Here is a 20,980-nt window from a genome sequence, read left to right as displayed (position 1 = left end):
TGAGACCCCAAAACATGCTGCACAGAGCCTCACTGCTGAAGCTAAAGGGAGTCACCAGCAGGGGTCAGGGATGTTAAATATCGGTTAACTGAATAGTCAATTAACTTCATGAATTCGTATTGGTTACTCGACTATTGTATAGTCCCCGGGGTGGGGCTGGCAGCCATGGTGCTCTGGCCCTACTCCCAAGGAGCCCCCTGCCACTTGCTGCTGCCTCTGTATCAGGCGGGAGATGGTCCACTAGGGAAGCCAAATTAAAAACCATCTCCCCTCATGGACCAGCTGCCTGTTGCCCTGCACTGCTGCCTCTGTCCAGAGTGGGGGTTAGGGGGATTGAGCTCTGGGACCCGGCACAAGCCAGAACTAAGCCAGACTGCCTGCCCACCTGGATCCTAATACACTTTAAATGCAGAGTCACAGTAGGAGTAGGTCCTGGACCCAGGGCGAGCCAGGCTACAGGCCAGTCTGCTAAAAAATGTACTGGTGGGGGAGGGAAATGCGAGTAGTCTATAGCATTAACCTAGAAGCTTTTGCTTATTGGTTAATCGACTACACTATTACATCCCTAGTAGGGGTAGCAGGCTGTTAGGTCTAGGGGACTGGTCCCTGGATGGGGTGGAGACTCCCACTTAGCCAGTGTTCAACAGCACTGGGAGTCAAGATTCCTGAGTTCTCCTTCAGCTCTGGGAGAGGTGCAAGGCCTAATGGGTGCGAGTCAGGACTCCTGGGTTCCCTGCAGCTCTGGGGGTGTGGGCTGTAGTGGATTGAACCAGAGGGGCTGGGAGTCACAACTTCTGTGTTTCCCCTAGCCTGGGGTGAAGGGAGGAAGTGGCGGTTTTACAGGATCTCGTGGGCTGGAATAGGAGGCTGGTCTATGTCTCCGGGTCTGGAGGGGAGTGCGGAGCAGTGCAGCACAGCAAGCCCAAAGATCTATCACGTTTACTTGGAGAGGCAGTGTGGCTCCATAACTGAGATTTAGATCTGCCCCATTAGAGACTCATGGCTCAGTGCTAGCCCCTGCTAGGGACTCGTCATTCAGCCCCAATACTGACTGTCCAGGGGACATTGTGGCCTGTAGGAGAAACCCATCCTAGATGCCCCCTACCTGGCATGGGGGAGTGCTGGGGGCAGCAGTGGGGCTCTGCACTCCTGTCATTCTATGTAGAGGCCCATGGCGTAAGAGACAGTTGTCTGAGGAGCCGGATCTCATTCCCATCTCCCCTCTCGGGAATCCATTTCCCATCCTCTCCCCCCATGGCAGCGAAGCCCCAAACCAATGTTCCCTCCAGTCTTTGCCATCCATGTACAGAATACCTTTCATGCCCCGAGGCAGGTGTGAATATGCACCCCCCAGCAGAAACAAAACCCAGCTGTGGGTGCTCTTCCAATCAGCTGGGTGGCATTGGAATCTCTCCTGAGCAGCCGCCCAAGCACACAGCTTACAGGGAACACTGCCCCCACCCTTGCACTGCCTGGGACTCACAATCTCGTCCTCCAGGTCGCGGTTGAACTGGTGCTCCTCCTTGGAGGCCAGCAGCTTGTAGCAGCGCTCTTTCAGGGGGCCCCGCAGGTCCAGGAACTTCTCCTCCACCGCCCGGAACTTGCCTTCTACCTCAGCCGTGTTGGTGTCCTCTTGGCTCAGGGCCAGAGCCTGTGACTGGATGGCCTCCACCTCCTTCTCCCGCACATCCATCTGGTTCTCCAGCATCTGAGGAGCAGGGAGCAGTGTTACAGCCTTGAGGACCCCAGCAGAGAGCTCCCAACGGGAGCAGGGAGTCTGACCCTTCCCCCCATTGATACAATGCAGCCACAGGCCCCCCTCTCCTTGGGGATCCTGCAGGCAATCTGTCCCATTTCTGAGCAAAGAGAAGGATCCATGGTGCATGGGGTGGGTTAGGGATGAGACCAATCTAGGGTTCTCCAATGTTTTGGCCCTTGAAAACAGGAGAACAGGCTCTGGGATTGAGAGGGTTAGAGGGCCAGGATCTGCCCATATCTCATGGTCCTCTGGGACCTTGAAGTTCAGGTCATCTTGGCACCCAATCATCCCTCACCCCAAGAACCTGCCCTCTGGCCCAGGCCTCCCCTCTACCGCACCCTCTAGCCCAGACCTGTTGCTTTTTCAGCAGAATGTTGACGCTGGTCAGGTCCTTGCCATAATCGTCAGACTGAAGCTGGGCCTGCAGTCCGGCCAGCCAGACGTCCAGGGCGGAGCAGCTCTGGGTGAAGAGCTCAGCCCGGTTGGCATCGAAGAGGCACTGGGCCTTCGTTTTGGTGGTGGACTCCAGCTCGTCCCATAGCCGGTGGAGGCTGCCCAGCTTCTCCTTCACCACTGGTTCCAGCTCCGGCTTCTCCACCATTAGCTGCTGCCCCTCCTGTCAGGGACCCAGAGCACTGGTTAGGAGAACAAGGCCCTGCATGTGCTGCAGGGTCTTTGGGCCCCAGAAGGCCTGGCCTGGCCAGGCTCAGAGGAAGGCCAAATTGCGAAAAGTCCTGTGCCCTGCCTCCTGGAGTCATGATCACGGTCACACCCGAGTCTGCAGGATCCTGAGACAACGGCTCTGAGAGGCAGGACCTGCCCCATTCATCTCACTGCTGCAGGGGCCAGGTCAGCCCTATCCCAGCAGGGGGCTTAGCATGAAGTCAGTGGCCCAGCTCCCCCACTCACAGGCCCAGCCTTTGGGCAAGGCAAGCGAGGTGGTCACCTTGGGACCCGCGCATTCAGGGCCCTGCAGCTCTGTGCATTCAGGGCCCCAAGCTGCCCACCCAGCCAGGAGCCACATGGCTCAGCATGCTGCCTTGGGCCCCGCACACTCTTTGGCTGGGCCTGCCCATTCAGTCATGCACAGACAACCCAACTGGTAGGACAAGTGCTGGGGGCCCTGCTGACAACCCAGCGACTCTGGGAACATAAGGGGGAGGTGCGCGGGGTTCCTTGGGAGAGAGGGTCCATAGCAAAGTGTGAGACTGTGGGGGCAGGGTCACGGTCTTAGGGCCAGGTTATGGTGACAAGTCCATGGAGGGGGGCAGGACCATAGTGTTTGTGTGCAGCCATGGAAGAGGTCCTAGAAAGCCTGGGCGAGGTCGCCAGTTTGCTATACTTCCCCCCACCTTCTCAATCTTGTCCAGCCAGTCCTTGTTGGAAGCCAGCTCGGCTGTGAAGGCCTGGTGCTTCTGCCACTTGGTGTGCAGGTTGCGGGCCTCGTCATACGACATGTCTTGGGCTGTCAACATCTTCTCATTGATCCACAGGGTGAGCTTATGGGGAGGCAGAGAAGAGTGAGGATCCCTTGACCCCTGGTCCCCTTGTCCCGCAGCCCCCCTCCCCCACATTCTCTCCCCACTCACCTCCTGGCAATCCTGCAGAAAGTGCTGCAACTCCCGGTTATCCCGCAGCCGCCTCAGCAGCTCATTGGCTGCATCCCGATTCCGCTTGTGCCTGGGAAGGGAAAGCAGAGGCTCATGGAACATGTCTTCATTTTCTTCTTCAGTGACATAGAGAGCACACTTGTAAAGTTTGTGGATAGCACCAAGCTGGGAAGGATTACAAGTGCTTTGGAGGATAGGACGGAAATTCAAAATGATCTGGACAAACTGGAGAAAGAGTCTGAGGTAAATAAGATGAAATTCAACAAGTACAAATGCAAAATACTCCACCTAGGCACCACATTTCAGGAAAGATGTGGACAAATTGGAGAAGGTCCAGAGAAGAGCAACAAAAATGATTAAAGATCTAGAAAACATGACCTATGAAGTAAGACTAAAAGAACTGGAATTGTTTAGTCTGGAAAAGAGAAGACTGAGAGGGGACATGATAACTGCTTCCAAGTATCTAAAAGGAGGAGAGAGAAAAATCATTCTCATTAACCTCTGATGATAGAACAAGAAGCAATGGGCTTAAATTGCAGTGAGGGAGGTTTAGGCTGGACATTAGGAAAAATTTCCTATCGGGGGTATGTCTACACTAGCCCCTTAGTTCGAACTAGGGAGGCTACTGTAGGCATTCGAAATTGCAAATCAAGCCCGGGATTTAAATATCCCGCACTTGATTTGCATCTTCCCGGCCGGTTGCCATTTTTTGAAATGTACAAGTCTGGACTAACTGCCCATGTCTACATGCAGCAGGGACCCGGTATTTTGAAATAAAGCCCTAAATCGAACTACATGTTATTCCTCCTGGAATGAGGGTTAACAGGTACTTCGATTTAGGGCTTTAATTCGAAATACCGAGTCCCTGTCGCGTGTAGACGTGGGCAGTTAGTCCGGACTTGTAAATTTCAAAAAATGGCGACCAGCCGGGAAGAAGCAAATCAAGTGCGGGATATTTAAATCCCGTGCTTGATTTGCAACTTCGAATGCCTACATTAGCCTCCCTAGTTTGAACTAGGGGACTAGTGTAGACATACCCAGGGAGGCTAAGCACTGGAATAAATTACCTAGGGAGATTGTGGAATCTCCATCATTGAAGATACTTAAGAGCAGGTTAGACAAACACCTGTCAGGGATAGTCTAGATGGTGCTTGGTCCTGCCATGAATGCAGGGGACTGGACTTGATGACCTCTCGAGATTCCTTCTAGTTCTATGATTCTGTGGGGCCTGCCCTCTCTATGTAGCATCACTGCCTTGGTTTGTGAGGTCTCCTGACTACCTTAGGCTCTAGTAACTTGTGCTCTCTGAGCAGGATGACCTGAGGTCTATCCCAAAGACTGCTCTGCCCTGTTGGGAGCTCTGGCTAAGATAGGAGCTGCAGCTTATCACAATCATTAATCTCAGTATCATTCTTCCTGTTTAACTCCAGTGGGAAGGGACTTGTCCTCAATCACATAGCCAGGTATTATCAGAACCAGGGATAGAATCCAAGAGTCCCTTTCCAGAGCTGGAGACTGAATGCAGGAGTCCTGACTCCCAGGCCTCCCTACTCTAACCCACTACATCCCACTCCCTTCCTAGATCAAGGATAGAACCCAGACAATGATGACACAACATGATTCCCAGAAGCCTTTGGGGGCTGGGCTCTCACCTGCCATCGATGGAGTCAACCTTCTCCTGGATTTTGTCTGCATGGACGCTGTCCCCGACAATTAGCTTCCGCCCAGCATCCATCAGCCCCTTGATCTTCTCCCCATTGGTCTCCATGGTGGTCATGAAATCTTCATGTTTCTTAATGGAGGCCTCTGCCCCTTGCAGGGTGCTGGGCATCTCAGTGTGGGACAGCGCATACTCCTGCAGGGGCGAGCCACACACAGGCATAGCACTTGGCATGGATCATGTCATAAACCCTGCCCTGAGTGAGAAAGAGAGCCCGAAGGAGGAAACTAGGGGCCAGTGGAATGGAGAGGTACCAAGACTGATGGGGTGAGTGGGGTTGGGCGAATGGAGATCTGGGGGACTGATACAGCGATGGGAATTTGGAGAGGGAGTTTGGGGCAACTGGAAACGTGGAGGATACCAAGCTGGATGGATGCTGGAAGCTGATTAAGTGTGTAGGAAGGAATACTGGACTGGATGGGACCATTAGTCTGATCTGGGCCAGGGAATGGGGTGCCATAATGGACTGTATGGGTCTCAGAAACTTGCCTCCCTCCAGGCATACTAGCTGCCCCAGCCTTACCTGGTTGCTGAGCACACCCTCCACCTGCTTGGTGTCCCGCAGGAAGAGCTGGAAGCCATAGGCCTGGGACAGCAGATGGTGCCTGTTTTCCCACATCTGGCCCAGTTCCTTCCAGCCAGTGTCCAGGGCCTGCAGGCGCTGCTGCAGAAACATGTACTGGGCATCGGTCTGGCCCTGTGTCACCTCCTGGCCCATGGCTCGCATGCTCTGATAGTCCTCTTTGTAGTGCTCAATCTCATTACGGATACTTTCATGCTGGTTCAGCAGCTGCTCAGCCTCGGCCAGGGTGGCTGGCACGTCCTCAGAAGCCACGGCTGTCTGTGTCCGTGACAGCCAAGCTTGGAAGTCGTCCAAATCACGCAGGAAGCCTTGCAGCTTGCTGGCCTCACCCAGGGACTCCTCGCGCCGCCGCATAGTCTCACGCAGCTCGGCCCACACAGCCTTGATGTCTGCAAGCTGGTCTAAGATGGGCACCTCCTGGTCTGGATGCTCGGCCGCTAGCGTGGCCGCCTCCCCCTGCAAATCCAACACCTTGCCCTGGATGGCCTCCAAATCTCGTTCCATGCCCGTCAGCTTCCTCTGCAGTGCCATGACACCCGCCAGGTCATTGCCCAGCTCCTGTGTTGACTCGATCACCTTGGTCTTCTCCCTCATCCAGGACTTAGTCTCATTGCACTCCAGGTAGTAGTTCTGAATGTTCAGAGCTGAGGTCAGTGCAGCCTTCTTCTGGTCAGCCAGGGCGCGGAACCGCTCCCATCTGGGGAAGGGGATGGAGAGGTAGGTGTGGGGCCTGTGCCACTGACCACCCTGGAGCTGCCAAGCCCATGGCACTGCTGAAGGCAGCCCTCCCCAGAACCCCAGTTCCTGCTGTTGGATGCAGAGCCCCACAGATTCCTCCTCATCCTCATGGGTCACTCAGCACCTCACACAACCCCTCCAATGCAAAGCTGCTTGCCCCACCCACAGCATCAAGCAGCCTGCTCTCCCAACCCCCAACCCTCCTCTCCAACACTAAGCAACCTGCCTTCCCTGTTCCCCTGGTGCCAAGCCCCCTTCCCTCCCCATTCTCCCCCAAGTGCTAAGCCACTTGCCATTCCTGACCCCCCCTTTCCCCAGCACCAAAACCCCTGCTCTCCTCGTTCCCCTGGTGGTGAGTCGTGTGCCCTCCCACTGAGACCTGGTGTTGAGCTGCTCCTGTGTGGCTTGGATGCTCTCCTTGTTGCGGTGGTCAGTGCTCAGCAGCTGCCCAGCAATCTGATTGATGGCCGTGATGCGCAAAACCAGGTTATTCATCTCAGGCTCCAATGTCTCAAATCTGCAGGCCCAGAGGTACAGGCTCAGCTAACGATGCGCTCAATCCCTCCGTCCCTGCGTGGCCTGGACAGCCAACACCTTGTGCTCCCCTCAGCACAGCACCAGCGGCCACTAACCATGCTTCTATTCACTGCATGCTGGGAAAATCCAGGCTGCTCTCCCATAGGGCCTCAGCATGGACACAGCAGCCAGAGAATAATGGAGGAGCAATGTATTCTAGGGTTTCCCACCACATGTCCAAGGGGCAGGAAGGGGGATCAGCTATGGTCTAGGGGCTCTGGCCATTAGGAGCTCTGTTCCCACCTACACCCTGGTTTCAGTGAGAGGCTGCCAGGCAGGGCATGCCGGTTTAAAGGGTGTCATGGCTACAGCCACAAGGGCTGCCTGAGCATATGTGCCCCAGTGCATGTTGGGAAAAGCCAGGCTGCTCTCCCATGGTGCCTAAGTGAGGACAAACAGAGCAGCACAAAGGGGGGAATCAATGTATTCTGGGATGTCCCACCACATAGAGAGTTGGGAGAGACTAGCACTGTGGTTACTCGCTGACTAGCACCGTGGTTACTTGCTGGCTGCTAGGGGCAGCTGGGTATGGGCCTGATGAGACTGGGCCGGGTGGTGCAGGTGGGCCTGGTCAGCCCCCACTCACCTCTGCTGTACAACTTCTAGGTCCTCCAGCTTCTCAGGGATCTCCATGGCATGCAGCCACTGTTCCTTCTCGCCAATCCACAGGCCGCAGGCATCAGCCTCGCTGAACATCTTGTAGAGATTGAGGGCATCCTGCAGATCCTGCTTGCGGTGCTCGGCCAGGGTGGCCAACTCCTGGTAGCGCTGTTCCACAGCAGGCAAGCGCCCTGCCACCTCAGGTGCATGGGCAAAGGCAGGTGGCAGGCCCTGGGCCTGCTCATGCAGCGCAGTGATGACAGGGCGGTGGTTCTGGATTTCCTCTTCCACGTCTTTGTGCTTCTTGACCAAGCTCTGAGTAGAGTACTCGTCATGGCCCACCTCCGGGCTGGACACTAGCCGCAGGGCATCCATGAGCCAGGCCTCCATATCGTCTGCATCAGCCTGGAACTGATAGAGACTGGAGGCCTCGTGCAGGCGCCGCTCCCGCTCACCTGCCAGTGCCTCGAGGTGTTGCCACTGCTCCTCAATCTCCCGGATGCGCTCAGCCACTTCGCGGGCCCCAAAGTGCCCCTCACGCACCAGGCTGTGGCCCTGGGCTGTGGTGTGCTGGAGGGGCCCATAGCGGCCGCTCATCTCATCGCGGAAGGCATTGTGCTTACTGATGAGGCGCAGCACGCTGGTCAGGTCCTTGCCGAAATCATCCGATGACAGGATCTGCTCCTGCTCCCGGATCCAGGCCTCCTCCTCGCCCATGTCCCAGAAGAATTTCCACAGGCGCCGGGACTCCTCCAGCTTGGCCCGGCGCTTGCCCGCCAGCTCTACCAGCTCCTGGTAGCCCAGCTCTAGCATGTTCACCCTCTCCTGCACCAGCTGGGGGTCGCACGGCTTGTAACCTGTGAAGGGACGTGGACATTGTAGCCCATAGGTCGGTTTCAAGGTAAAGGATAAGAACAGCAATGCAGAAACACAAGAGACTTCTCGGCACAAACCTATCAGAATAGCTTAAGGTAGTTGTACAGCCACAAGGCCTAAAAGCCTGCATAGGAGTAGCTGCTATTAGGTTAGCATTAAAAAGTAAATCAACAGGGCCTAAAGTCACAAGATGGCATAAGATTTTGTTTTACTAATTTGGTAATAGGCTGACTGGTAACTGACAGAAGGTAGTTTGCACCACTTTAGGGTATTTCTGGAGGGAAATATCAATAAATACCTAACTACCGGCAACTATTAGGGATGTTAAAATGTGCTTAATTAAGTAAACGTGTAACCACTGAAAATTTCAGTGGTTATAGGGTTACACATAGGGGGTGGGAGGTGGCTCCGTCACATACTGGCTCTCGCCTGCCCTCCCACACTACTGCCTCTGGGTATGTCTACACTACCCCGCTAGTTCGAACTAGCGGGGTAATGTATGCATACCGAACGTGCAAATGAAGCCCGGCATTTGAATTTCCCAGGCTTCATTTGCATAAGCCGGCCGGCGCCATTTTTAAATGCCGGCTTGTTCGAACCCCGTGCCGCGCGGCTACACGCAGCACGGGCTAGATAGTTCGAACTAGCAAGCCATTCCGAACTATCTGTACGCCTCGTTCCACGTACAGATAGTTCGGAATGGCTTGCTAGTTCGAACTATCTAGCCCGTGCTGCGTGTAGCCGCGCGGCACGGGGTTCGAACAAGCCGGCATTTAAAAATGGCGTCGGCCGGCTTATGCAAATGAAGCCCGGGAAATTCAAATGCCGGGCTTCATTTGCACGTTCGGTATGCATACATTACCCCGCTAGTTCGAACTAGCGGGGTAGTGTAGACATACCCTCTGATACAGAGTGGGGTCGGGTAGGGCAGGGACAGGCAGCTGCCAGGGAGCCAATGCATGGAGGGAACCAGCTTTGAAGCCGACTCCCTGCACATACCAGGAGCCTGCATGTAATCATGAAGGTTAACCAATGAGCCCAGGCTCATGGATTAACTGTGGACACGGCTACACTTTCACATCCCTAGTAACTATCATAATTGAACTTACTTGTATGCTAATAAGTTTGAACTAATTAGTATAGTAACCCATGGGAAAAGGACACTTCAACATTCCGAGGGTGAGGAGTCAAGATAGTGAAAGAGGGTGGAGCTATTCATACATAAGCATATAAAACACCTGGTTTCTGCATTGGCACTTAGTCACACTAGGATCTGACTCAACTTTCCGAGCTCTCCCCCAGGATGGAGTGAGCAATTATACATGTGTGCTGGGCTGAGTCATACTTACAGCATTGTCTTATCTAACTTTACTTGTTTGGATAGTTATATTTACTGGACTGATCACTGCAGTAATAAGACTCCTACAATTACCAATTACCAAAAATGATCCCTGAGTACAAGTGCAGCTACTGCCATGCCCCTAATTCTGGAGATAGCGGGCCTGATTTTGGGACAAGAACCTACCAAATTGCAGAGTGCTGACTGGGGGAAATGAAATCAGCCACATAATCGATAGATCAGGCAACAATGTGGGATCCCTGCTTACAGCCTCCTTCCTCTGCCCTCTGCCCCACAGGGAGAGCCATGAGGCCCCTGATCCTTGGGTCCTGGAGGCAAGAGGGGGCTGGGGTCACCGCACTGGTGTCCATGAGGGTGGGGAGACAAACAGGGCCCACAGGGAATGATGGGGGAAGGAAAGCCCAAGCTAGTTAGAGCTAGGCACAGAGCAGGATTTACACCCAGGCAGGGAACCTCCCCAGAGAAGAAGAGGGGTGAGGAGTTGGCAGGGTAGCTTCCGATATGGCACATTCCCTGCAGCTGTGGACCCCCTCCCAACACCTTTGACACCTCACTGGTCTCCGAGCTGCTCTCTTGAGGGCTGGATCTGGGGGCAGGGCGTGGAGAGCATGGGACATGGAGGAGCTATGTGGTCCAGGCTGGGACATGGCAGGGTGCGAATGGAGGGGGGGAGGATGGCTCAGGTACCTTCCCCAGGGGCGGCAAACTTCTGTGCAGCGCTGCCAACAGCCTTGATGCGCTCAGCCTGCACAGTGATGTCGGCCTCCACGAGCGCGTGGATCTGCAGTAGGTCATCCACACCATGCAGGTGCTTACCGAAGTCCTGGGACTGCAGGCGACCCTGCGGAAGGACGGGTGGCTGCTGACTGCAAGGGGAGCCCCATGCCCTCTTGGCCCTGCCAGAGAAGGGCCAACCCAACACATGGAGCCAGGCATCCCCCACACTCTGCAACAGCCCAGGCGACAGACCTAGCAGCAGACTGCACTGGGGCAGTGGGCACAGGACCCAGCACTAGGGCATCGATCTCCCCTCTGCTCCATGGCACCCACATGCCCTACTCCCTCTCTTCCATAGCCCCTCTGGGGTGCTTGAGCTGATAGTGTCCCCAGCTTTGACTCCACCCCTTACCCTTTCCAGGAGGAAGGCCAGCCTGCTACTCTGCCACCCTCTGCTACAGCTCCTGGGAAGGGGGCTGGCAGACAGCACCACCTGAGGCACCTACCCAGACAGCTGGGCCCCCTGGTGGTAGCAGATGGTAGCGGCCCAGGCTGGGGCAAGCTGTTCCCAGCCAGACCGCCCCTCCACCCCAGTACCTTCATCTCCTCCATCCAGTCCATGAGGTAGGCCAGGTCCTGGAACATCTTCTGCAGGTCCAGGTTGAGGAGCAGGCGCTCACGGCGTGAGGCCACCAGCTCCCGCAGGTAGTCCCACAACCGCACCACGTTGTTCTTGCGGGCCAGCACGCGCTTGATGTCATGGTAGCGCTCTGCCTCCAGCTCACTGGCCACAGCGTTCACGGCCTGCACGCGCTCACTATAGGCCACAATGTCTGTCTCAATGGCCTCGTGCTTCCTCACTGCCGCCTCCACCGCCGAGATGTCCAGGCCAAAGTTATCCTGGGGACAGGGTAGGCATCATGCTGGGGTAGGGCTGGCTGAGGGGTCAGTGCACAGCCCCTCCCACTCACAGACCATGAAGCCAGCCTGCAGCTGGCGATACCCTGTGGTCCATCAAAGAGAGCACTGGACTGGGAGCCAGGACTCCTGATTCTGTCCCTAGCTCTGGAGGGACATGGCGTGTAGTGTGCAGGGGGAGGGCTTAGAGTCAGGATTCTGGACTCTATTCACATGGCTCAGGGGTTTGGGACTCACCTGGGACACCAGGCGCTGGTTCTCACTCAGCCACGTCTCCCGCATGGCTGCCTTGCGGTCAAATCGCGCTGCCAACTGCTCCAGCTTTTCCTGCCGGATCAGCTCATTGCGCAGTGCCAGCTCCCGCTCGTGTTCCGCCTTCTCCAGCCGCTCCCAGGCCTGCAGCAGGAGGGGGCGTTAATTACAGTAGGGGGGTCAACATCTAACACGGGCCAATGATTAATGACAATACCAGTGGCCATCTCCCAGCAATCCCTCACCCAGCACTGAGAAACACCTGCCTTCAGGGTAGGGGGTGGGGACTGTTTCTATAGGGATCCCCCCACCTGGCCCTTAAATGCAGCAACCTCTGTGGTGGAATGTGGGGATCCCTTGCCTGGCTGTGAGACATTTTCTGTCACATCCAAAAGATGACCATCTCTAGCAGCAGAGCCCCCTAGCACTGCTTTGGGGCAGGGGAGTCAGCACTGGCTGCAAGGAGAAAGCACCCTGGCCCTGCCCCCTGATGCCTCACCTTGTTGATGTCAGAGATAAGCTTGCCCTCGCGTGGCATATACACTTTCTGGTTGTTGGCACGCATCTTGCTCTGTATGGTGAAGAGAAGCACCTCCAGGTTCCCTTTCTCTGTGAATCTGAAGGGTGGGGGTAGGGTAAAGGGTCAGATAAAGCACTGGGGGGAAATAGGGTGAACACAGAGAATGAGAGCTGGGCCAGGCAGACTGGTCACAGAACCTGGGGCAGGAGAGGAGAGGCAGGGGGCTGAGGCTGGAGCAGGAGCAGCAGGACCTGAACCCAGAACACACATCAACTTCCCTTCCCTACCCTCCCTGTAGTTCTCTTCAAGTTGCCACCAGGGGGTGCTTATGTCATGCCAGAAGCTCCCCAGTCAGGAGATAGATTCAGAAGTGTAGGACAGGAAGTAATCTCAATAGCTCATCTACTTTGGTCCCCTGCACTCCAGGCAGAATTAAGACCGGGTCTATACTAGACCTGGAAGGTCGGCTTAAGGTACACAACGCCAGCTAAGTTAAGTTGCTGGAGTCAACATACCATAAGCCTTCTTCACAGGGGGGTGGTTGATGGAGTAGCAACAGCAAGGGGTGCCCTCAGCGTTTGATTTAGCAGGTCTTTATCAGACTCGCTAAATCGAACGCAAGAAGATCCATCTCCGGCAAGCAGAGATGTGACCTTAGTAGTAAGCAGACCATACCCAACAGATGTGTGTCTAGTGTGCTCTTAAAAGCTTCCAGTGGTGGAGATTCCTTAGCCTCCCGGGTCCCATTCCCTGCCCCTGTGGGCCAAGGCACTGGAGCATGCCAAGACTGGGAAGAGATAAGCTCATTCAAGGTCCCTCCCCACAGGCTAGAATGAGATAGCCTCCCTGGTCACACACAGCATAGCTGGCACCCACGAAGCAGTGCCACTTGTGGGAGTAGCTGCACCTGATGAGAGCACTCTTCCCATGCTGGGTAAATTTGTGCTGAGTAACCAACGTAGCCAGTCTATCTGTAGCAAGGCATCCCAGAGTGCGCTGCACCAGGGGCAAAACACCCACAATCCTCTGCTCATGCTATGGCTGGGGTAGGTTAGCAGAGTAGCCCAGACCTCTGTGGCTATGTCTACACTATAGCCTTCTTCCGGAAAAGCTTATGCAAGTGAAGTGCAGAGTGGAATATCGCCGTGCTTAATTTGCATATTTAATTAGCAGCTGTTTTTCCTCAATAGGCTTTTGCGCAAAGAAGAGCTGTGTAGACAGCTTCTTTTTGCGCAAAACTCCCCTATTGCACAAGAGCCGTTCTTCCTGAAAAAATGAGGAAGAACGGCTCTTGCGCAAGAGGGGGTTTCTGCGCAAAAAGGAGCTGTCTACACAGCTCCTCTTTGCGCAAAAGCCTCTTGTGCAAAAATGGCTCCTAATTAATTATGCAAATTAAGCACGGCGATATTCCACTCTGCTCTTCACTTGCATAAGCTTTTCCGGAAGAAGGCTACAGTGTAGACGTAGGCTCAGAGTGCACCAGGCCAGGTGCTGAATGCAATCCCAGGATTCCCTGCTCCACAGTGGCCTAGGGCCAACTCAGAGGCGGGTAAGGAACTCACTTGGGGGGCTTCTCCACAGTGCGGTAGGTGTTGAAGGCCTGCAGCTGGTTCTGCACCCCACTCAGGGAGTTGGCCAGCTTTCGGTCGTTGAGCGTCAGGATGGTCTGCTCGATCCACTGCAGGAGGGCAGAAGCCAGTGTCTCGTACTTCTCAATCAGCTTGTCAGCCTCAATGGCATAGTCCAGCACCTGGTGGGGAGGAGAGGAGAGGAGTCAATCACCACCAGGCTGGGAGGTTGTTATGTAGGGCCTGGGGGCCGCACCTGGTCCTGGCTGGGGCACTGCGGGACCAGGGTTTGCACTGGGATGCAGCCGGCCTGGGCTTTAAGCTGGGTCCTTTCAGGCCGGGTCAGTTGCTTTGCACCCTGCCCGGCTCTGCCTGCAGGGACCCGGGCGCTGCACCTCAGAGCACAGGGCAGTGGCATAGCCCAGGTCACGCTGCCGCGCTGGGAAAGCAAGCCAGGCATGGGGCAGGTATTGGGACCAGGCTGGGGCCGATGCACCGGGTCTGCACAGCCCAGCTGCAGCAGCAGGTGAGCAGCCCGGGGGCCAGGGCTCTGCAGGGCACTGGGTCTCCCCGCACACAGGGGCTAAGCCACAGCTCTGCCCCGCTGCAGCCTGATACCGTGTGACACCAGCCGGAGCCTCCTACATAAGGCGTCAGCACCTGGAAATAGCTCAATTGGCACCTCCCCTAGCGTGGTGCCCTGGGGCAACTGCCTGCCCCTGCCCCGCCTCGCTACACCACTTCCAGGATCCAAAAGACCTCAGCAGAACCATCCATGGGCTCCATAAGAGCCAATTCTTTCCAAGAGCTCAGAATTTAACATCCAGCTATTTAATCCTTTCTCCAACTCCACCCACCCGCCCAGCCTGCGCACCCTTCCTCCTGCTTCACCCAGCCATTTATTCAATTAGCTCATGCTCCCAGTCCATTCATCTAAGCCGTCCAATCCAATCCATCCACCCACCTAGTGCACCATGCAATGACAGCACCTCACACACTGTTTCTGGCCTTGGTACCTTGCCAATGCGCTTTCCTTCCACAGCTAGTGCTTTCATTTTGGAGAAGTAGTGGTAATAAGTGGCCACATATGTGATGATGGACTTCTCATCTGGCTGGTCCACATTGACATCTGTGGGGCAAGAGCACGTGTGTCAGTAAGGCTGTGTCTAGACTACACCTCTGTCGACAGAGAGATGTAGATTAGGCACATCAAAATTGCTAATGAAGCAGGGATTTAAATAGCCCACGCTTCATTAACATAAACACGGCTGCTGCTTTTTTTCTAAACGGAGCTTTTTTGAAAAAAAACCCCAGCAGTCTAGAGGCGGATTTGTCAAAAATAAACCCTTTTTCGACAGATCCTGTATTCCTCAAAAAATTAGGTTTATAGGATCTGTCGAAAAAGGGTTTATTTTTGACAGATCCACGTCTAGACTGCCATTTTTTTTTCGAAAAAGCTCTGTTTCGAAAAAGAGTGGCGGCCATATTTATGCTAATGAAGCACGGGATATTTAAATCCCTGCTTCATCAGCAATTTTGACGTGCCTAATCTACAGCTCTATGTTGACAGAGAGGTTTAGTCTAGTCGTAGCCTAAGAGTGCCTGTCTCTATTGCCTCCCCACTGGGATGGAGGGCACATCAGCACCAGGCACTTCTCGGCTACTAATACCCAGATGCCCGGGTGTGAGGGTAAATGGGAAGTGTGAGTAATTTCTGTTCAGTGGTGTCATGGAGCCCCAGCCCCAGCCACGAACCTCCCCACTTGTGTATATGAGCACAGGATAGGAAGTCTGGATTTTCCCCAAATGCACTGTTCCACGGAAATAGCCCCCCCTGCTTTCCATAGCACCAGGGCAGGATGGGAGAGGAGGCTGGATTTTCTAAGCAATGGGTGACTGCCAGGCCTGCCTTTCCTCCTGGAAACAGTGGGGTTCAGGCGCCAAACCCCAGCCTCCAGCCTGGCTGAATGCAGATGAGAAGGGAATTTTCCCCCATCCCAGGAATGAATCAATGGAACTGAGACCCCAACTCCCCCCAGACCTCCCTCTCCTAGGCCCATGCAGCTTGGCACCCACCTTCAGGGTCCAAAAGCTTGGTCAGCCCCAGCTCCTTCTCCGCTATGTTAAAGGCGTTCTGCAGGTTGTAGTGGGCATTGCATTTCTTCAGCGTGTCGATATCTATGAGGTCCGGCCTGCAGGGGATGCCAAAGGGCATACTGTGAGAGCCTGCCTGGGGGCTTCATCCCCACATATCTCACTGACCCCCATCAACCCATCCTAATGCCCCACCCCAGGCCACTGCTAAAGGACAGTGTCAGCACACCATGGGTCCCTGAGATCCTGGCGTCCCCTTTTCCCCCCAGATGTGGCCCCTGCTGACCTGTGCTTGTGGACGATCGCATTGAAAGCCAGGCCATCCCTCCAGCTGGTGGTGAAGTTGTGAACATTGACATTCTGGTACCTGTAACATACAGACACGGAAGTGAGTGGGGTGGAGCAGGAGCCTCCTACAGGGGAAAGACCCTCATGTTCCATTCTTCACCCCCCAAGCCAGCCACTCCCTCCACCCTGAGGCTGCATCTGAACCAGTACCCCAAGAGAGGAAAGACCTGATACTCTGTCCCATTAGCTGCTCTTTTCACCTTACCCTGCTGTCTTCATCTGGCACCAGAGCAGCAGAGCATCCTTGGCTGATTTCTTCTCCTTGTTATCCTCAGTCTCCACACTGATATCCTGGATCTGGGGGGCAGATACAGAGACAGCTCCAGGCTAGTCCCATCAGCACCAGTCTCCTGGGCCATGAAGAGAGGGCCCCATGCTCCCTGGCTCTTCTTTCTAACATCACATAGTGGGGGAAGCTCTTTCCCCTGGGGAATCTGAACCAGGGATCCAAGTGCCCACCAAGCAGCCACTTAAGCACTGGCGTAAGGGCGGCCCTATTAACACAGGCAACCATGGGGCAGTGTCCTGCAGCCATTAGGAGTATGACTGCTCCACCACACCAGCAGGGACAATTGTGCTGTTGTCACCAATTCTCACCAGGGTTAGGGAGGGTCTGAGATCGTGGAGAGATAGAGGGATTCAGGTTTAGGGTGGAGACAGAGAGGTGCCCGCCTTGGTGGAGACGGGGCTGCTCCAGGTACCTGGAAACGGAGGATGATAGTCCAGATGAGGCCCAGCGTAAGGCGGTGGTTGCCATCAACGATGTCATGGGAGCCCATGTTCTCCAGATGGACCTTCTGCTCCTTGAGGAATTGCAGGGCCTTGTCTACGTTCTCCAGGCAGTGGATCCGCATTCGCCCTTTGGTGGGCTTGGGCTGGAAGAAAGAGCATCAGTGAAGGGGATTCTCATGCTGCCCACCTCCCCTGCTGTCAGCACCCCTCCTCAGGATCCCCCAGACTGTGCTCCCCATACCGTCCTTCACCACAGTTGTAATCACTCTCCAACCACTCACATGCCACCTGCACTCCCCATGCCTCCTGCTTCCCCTGCTCCCAGGCTCCCTCCTCCATCCCCTGCAGGCCTGCTCTTCCCACACTGCCTGACTCCCCTCTGCCAGGACCCCTTTCCCTGACCGGCACTCCTCACTGTTGGTACAGCAGGCAACGATCCAGGTGTTTAGCCGGATGCACTAGCTAGCTCTGGTTGGGAAGCCGGTTTAATGGGCCATCCACACAGGCCAGAGCACGCTGAAGCCTTGGTCCAAGACCCTTACGGCTCTGAGACCAACAAGACAGCTCACCCCAGCCCTGGGAACACTCTGCTCTTGGTCCCCGACACAGGGAGAAGCCAAAGTTGCCACAAGAGTCAATGCAGGACCCTGCCACCATAGAGAGCAGGGATAATTGAGTACAACATGGGGCACTGACCACCACTCCACACACTGCACCGGGAGTCAGGATGCTTGGGTTCAATTCCCCACTCTTCCTCTGATGCTGGGAAAGTCCATTGCCCTCTTGGTGCCTCTATCTCTCCTCCCTCCTCTATTCAGACAGTTTTTCAGGGCAAAGACCACAAACTGTGCATCTAGGCAGTGCCTAGCACAATGGGGTGAGGATCTCGGACGGAGTGACGTTGCCTTTCCCAGAGCCAGGAACAGATGCTGGGGATCCTGGCTCCCAGCCCATTGTTCTAACCACTCCCCTCCCCTCCCGGAACTGTAAAAAAAATATCAGGCGTCCTTACTTCCAGCTCTGTGCCTTGCACCCTGGGCCATACTGGAGTCCACCCTACAGCATGGGATTTCCATGCCTGCCCTTCCCATGATTCTGTCTGCTCTCACCCTCCCCTAGGGCTGGGGGCTGGGTTCTGGGTGCTGGGGTGCAGACTCCCTGGGGCCAGGAAGCCAGGGCTCCAGAGAAGAGTGGACCTGGAATGTGGCACCGGTGCAGTGAGAACAGAGCTGGAGAGAGTGATGGGGCCCCTGAAGACAGGGTGGCAGGCCAGGGGCAGCTCAGACAAGACACAGACAGGTGGCTCCAGCTCCTGACCTGCCCGAGAACCAGAAAAACCACCTGAGCAGGGCTGGGCATGCAGCCAGCCTGCCCCCACCCAGCTCAGCACCAGGTGTGTAGGCAAGGAGTTGCACTGCATGCTGGGAGCAGGAGCTGAGCTCAGAGGGCAGCCAGGGCATGAGTCACACCACCAGAAGAAGCCCAGTCTGACAGAGGGAGGCAGCATGGGCCAATGAGATAAGCATAGGGAGCTGCTGGTGCTATTGGGATCAAGTCTGCACGCAGATGGGGACAACCAGAGAGGGAGCAGGGCTTAGTGGTTACAGAAGAGGCGGGGTGAGAGTCAAAACTCCTGAGGTCTATCCCAGCTCCAGAGAAGTGGGTCCAGTGGGCTAGAGTGGGCATGGAGGAGGCTGGGAGCCAGGACTCCTGGCTTCAAAACTGTAAGTGGCAGGTGGGTTGATCCAAGCTTGGGGAGCGCCTCTCTCCCCAGTGACATGCTGGTTGGAGTAGGACTGGGGGTAGGCACTATGGCTACCTGTTTCTGAGGTGAGGTCCAGTCCTTCCTCTGGAAGGGGCGGGGGGAGGGGGACCGAGATTCTCCAGATTCTCCCTGGGGTAATTAAGATCCGAATCCGGCTCTAACCCCACTGGTATAAGAAGCCTCAAGCAGAGATGAAGAAACCTATTTAGCCCATGGCTCTGTCCCCAGGGTGCCCTGTCCCCCAGCCTCACACTCACCAGCTGCTCACCCGACAGCACCTCCAGCAGGCGGATAAGCATGCGCCCATCGCGCAGGTCATTGTACAGGTCTGCGATGCGGCAGGTCACACGTGCCAGGTGAGAGTTCACCCATTTGGTGAAGGTTTTCTTCTGCACAGCCTCGCGCTCATCTGCAAGAGAAGCAGCCACCAGAGAGCACTTCAGACACAAACGCCGTGGCATCTATCCCCAGTTCTGTGCTCCGAGCGGTGTCGGGGGGAGACTCTTCTAATCAGGATCAACCTCACTGATGCCTACAATTCTGGATCCAATCCCAGCCCAACTCCTAATATTCTGCTCCCCCAGCTCAGTGCTGCATCGCCAGTCGCACTGCCTTCTCCACCAGCTCACACGAGACAGCTCTACCCTATAGTAATAAAACAGCACCTGCAATCCTGTGTTCCTGGGAGACCCTAGGGATGTAAGCAACTAGTTGACTATCTGATAAACATAAGCTTCTTGAATAGTCAACTAGTCCCTCAACTAGTCACTTCCCCTCCCCTTGCTGCCTTTATCAGAGGCAGCAAGGGTGCGGGGAGCAGTAGCTGGTGCTGGGGGGAGTCAACTCAAAAGCCGGTTCCCCCCAGCACCATCTCCATGAGGGGCAAGGGAGGCAGGAGAGTAGCGGAGACCAGGCACAAGCCGGGAATTAGCTGATTCCCTGTTTGCACCCAGTCTCAAGATGCTGCGCCTCTGCTTTTTAAATGTATTAAGAGCCTGTCTGTCCCCCTCCCCCCGCTAATCAACTAATCAACTAGTCGATTAGTTATTAAACTAAATTTAACATCCCTAGGAGACCCTACAATAACAATCCAGTCTACTCAGCTCCAGCACCTCAAGAGATCCTACAATAACAAGCCAACCTGAACAGCCTCATTTCTCTAGAGACCCTACAATAACAGACTAGTCTACCCAGCAATAGAATTCGCAACAGACCCTACAATAACAAACTGGCCTGCCCAGCCCCTGTGTCACAAAGAGAACCTAGAATAAAAAAACGTCCTTTTGAAGTCCCAGGCCCAGTACCATCAAGAGCCCCCACAATAACAAACAGGTCTGTACAGTCTCTGCTTTCCAAGGAGACATTACAATAACAAACAAGGTGGTCCAGCAGCAATGCTCACAGGAGACCCTACAATAACAAACAAGAACACAACACATGCCATCTGCTTCCATGATAACAGCATTGAAGCTGGGAGGGGAAGGATACTACCAGCCGGGGAGGAGCAGGTCTGATTCTAAGGGGCAGGTGACAGAGGGGCATAGAGCCAGCACTGTCTGCAAGGGGGGTGCCCACTGCTGTGCTCCAGCCTCCTTCCTACACCACATTGCAGAGTGCAGCTGACAGCCTCCCAGGCCCCGGTGACATGAGAGGGAACAGCACCCTGAGCTGACAGGTCCGGAGGGTTTCCCCGCCCTGTGAGTAAGTCAGTTCCCTTGCATGCATATTCCCAGGGCTCTTGTTTATTCCCAGCCCCGGCTGGGTGGGGTCATCCTGGCAGAAGCCCAGGGATGGCAAAATACTGTCTGTTCCTCCAGCCCTGACATAAGCCAGGAAGATGGCGAGGGAGCTGGGCTGAGCCAGAGCTACCTGCAGGCATCCCACACCGAGCACAACTGGATTTACTATCACCTTGAATCAGCTGAGAGATGGAACAGGGCAACTTTCCCCTCTAAGGGGCACCAGCTACCACACAATCCCAAGGACCCCTCTTGGTGCCTCTGATAGAGTTTCCCTCCTGCCCTTTGGTTATTAGACTGTGAGCAATTTGGGGCATGGACTGTGTCTTGGCAGCACCCAGCCAAAGGGGCCCTGACTGCTCTTGGAGGCGGGATCTGGGCAGCATCTGGAACCCCAGTCTTGGCTGAGTCTTGTCATAGGGTATGTCTACACTACCCCGCTAGTTCGAACTAGCGGGGTAATGTATGCATACCGCACTTGCTAATGAAGCCTGGGATTTGAATT

The 20,980-nt window shown here is 55.2% G+C and overlaps 1 protein-coding gene across 5 annotated transcripts in view; it reads right to left on the bottom strand.

Annotated features, from left to right (window-relative positions):
- SPTBN2 (spectrin beta, non-erythrocytic 2) overlaps positions 1–20,980 on the bottom strand; it is a 67,745-nt gene that overhangs the window by 12,793 nt on the left and 33,972 nt on the right. For all 5 annotated transcript variants that reach the window (XM_006131606.4, XM_075939249.2, XM_075939248.2 and 2 more), the window contains 19 exons: positions 18,994–19,145; positions 16,941–17,114; positions 16,445–16,536; positions 16,178–16,258; positions 15,874–15,989; positions 14,814–14,926; positions 13,792–13,979; positions 12,209–12,326; positions 11,695–11,853; positions 11,137–11,439; positions 10,510–10,663; positions 7,573–8,443; positions 6,790–6,927; positions 5,613–6,369; positions 5,022–5,224; positions 3,349–3,439; positions 3,112–3,258; positions 2,112–2,375; positions 1,484–1,708 (listed from right to left, as the gene is read on the bottom strand). In XM_006131606.4, coding sequence (XP_006131668.4) covers positions 1,484–1,708; positions 2,112–2,375; positions 3,112–3,258; positions 3,349–3,439; positions 5,022–5,224; positions 5,613–6,369; positions 6,790–6,927; positions 7,573–8,443; positions 10,510–10,663; positions 11,137–11,439; positions 11,695–11,853; positions 12,209–12,326; positions 13,792–13,979; positions 14,814–14,926; positions 15,874–15,989; positions 16,178–16,258; positions 16,445–16,536; positions 16,941–17,114; positions 18,994–19,145 — 4,346 coding nt within the window. The remainder of the gene's footprint in view (positions 1–1,483; positions 1,709–2,111; positions 2,376–3,111; positions 3,259–3,348; positions 3,440–5,021; positions 5,225–5,612; positions 6,370–6,789; positions 6,928–7,572; positions 8,444–10,509; positions 10,664–11,136; positions 11,440–11,694; positions 11,854–12,208; positions 12,327–13,791; positions 13,980–14,813; positions 14,927–15,873; positions 15,990–16,177; positions 16,259–16,444; positions 16,537–16,940; positions 17,115–18,993; positions 19,146–20,980) is intronic.

Source organism: Pelodiscus sinensis, chromosome 11 (genome assembly GCF_052426305.1).
Source record: "Pelodiscus sinensis isolate ZL-2025 chromosome 11, ASM5242630v1, whole genome shotgun sequence".
Taxonomy (NCBI): Eukaryota; Metazoa; Chordata; order Testudines; family Trionychidae; genus Pelodiscus; species Pelodiscus sinensis.
This window is presented reverse-complemented; position numbering and strand designations above follow the sequence as displayed.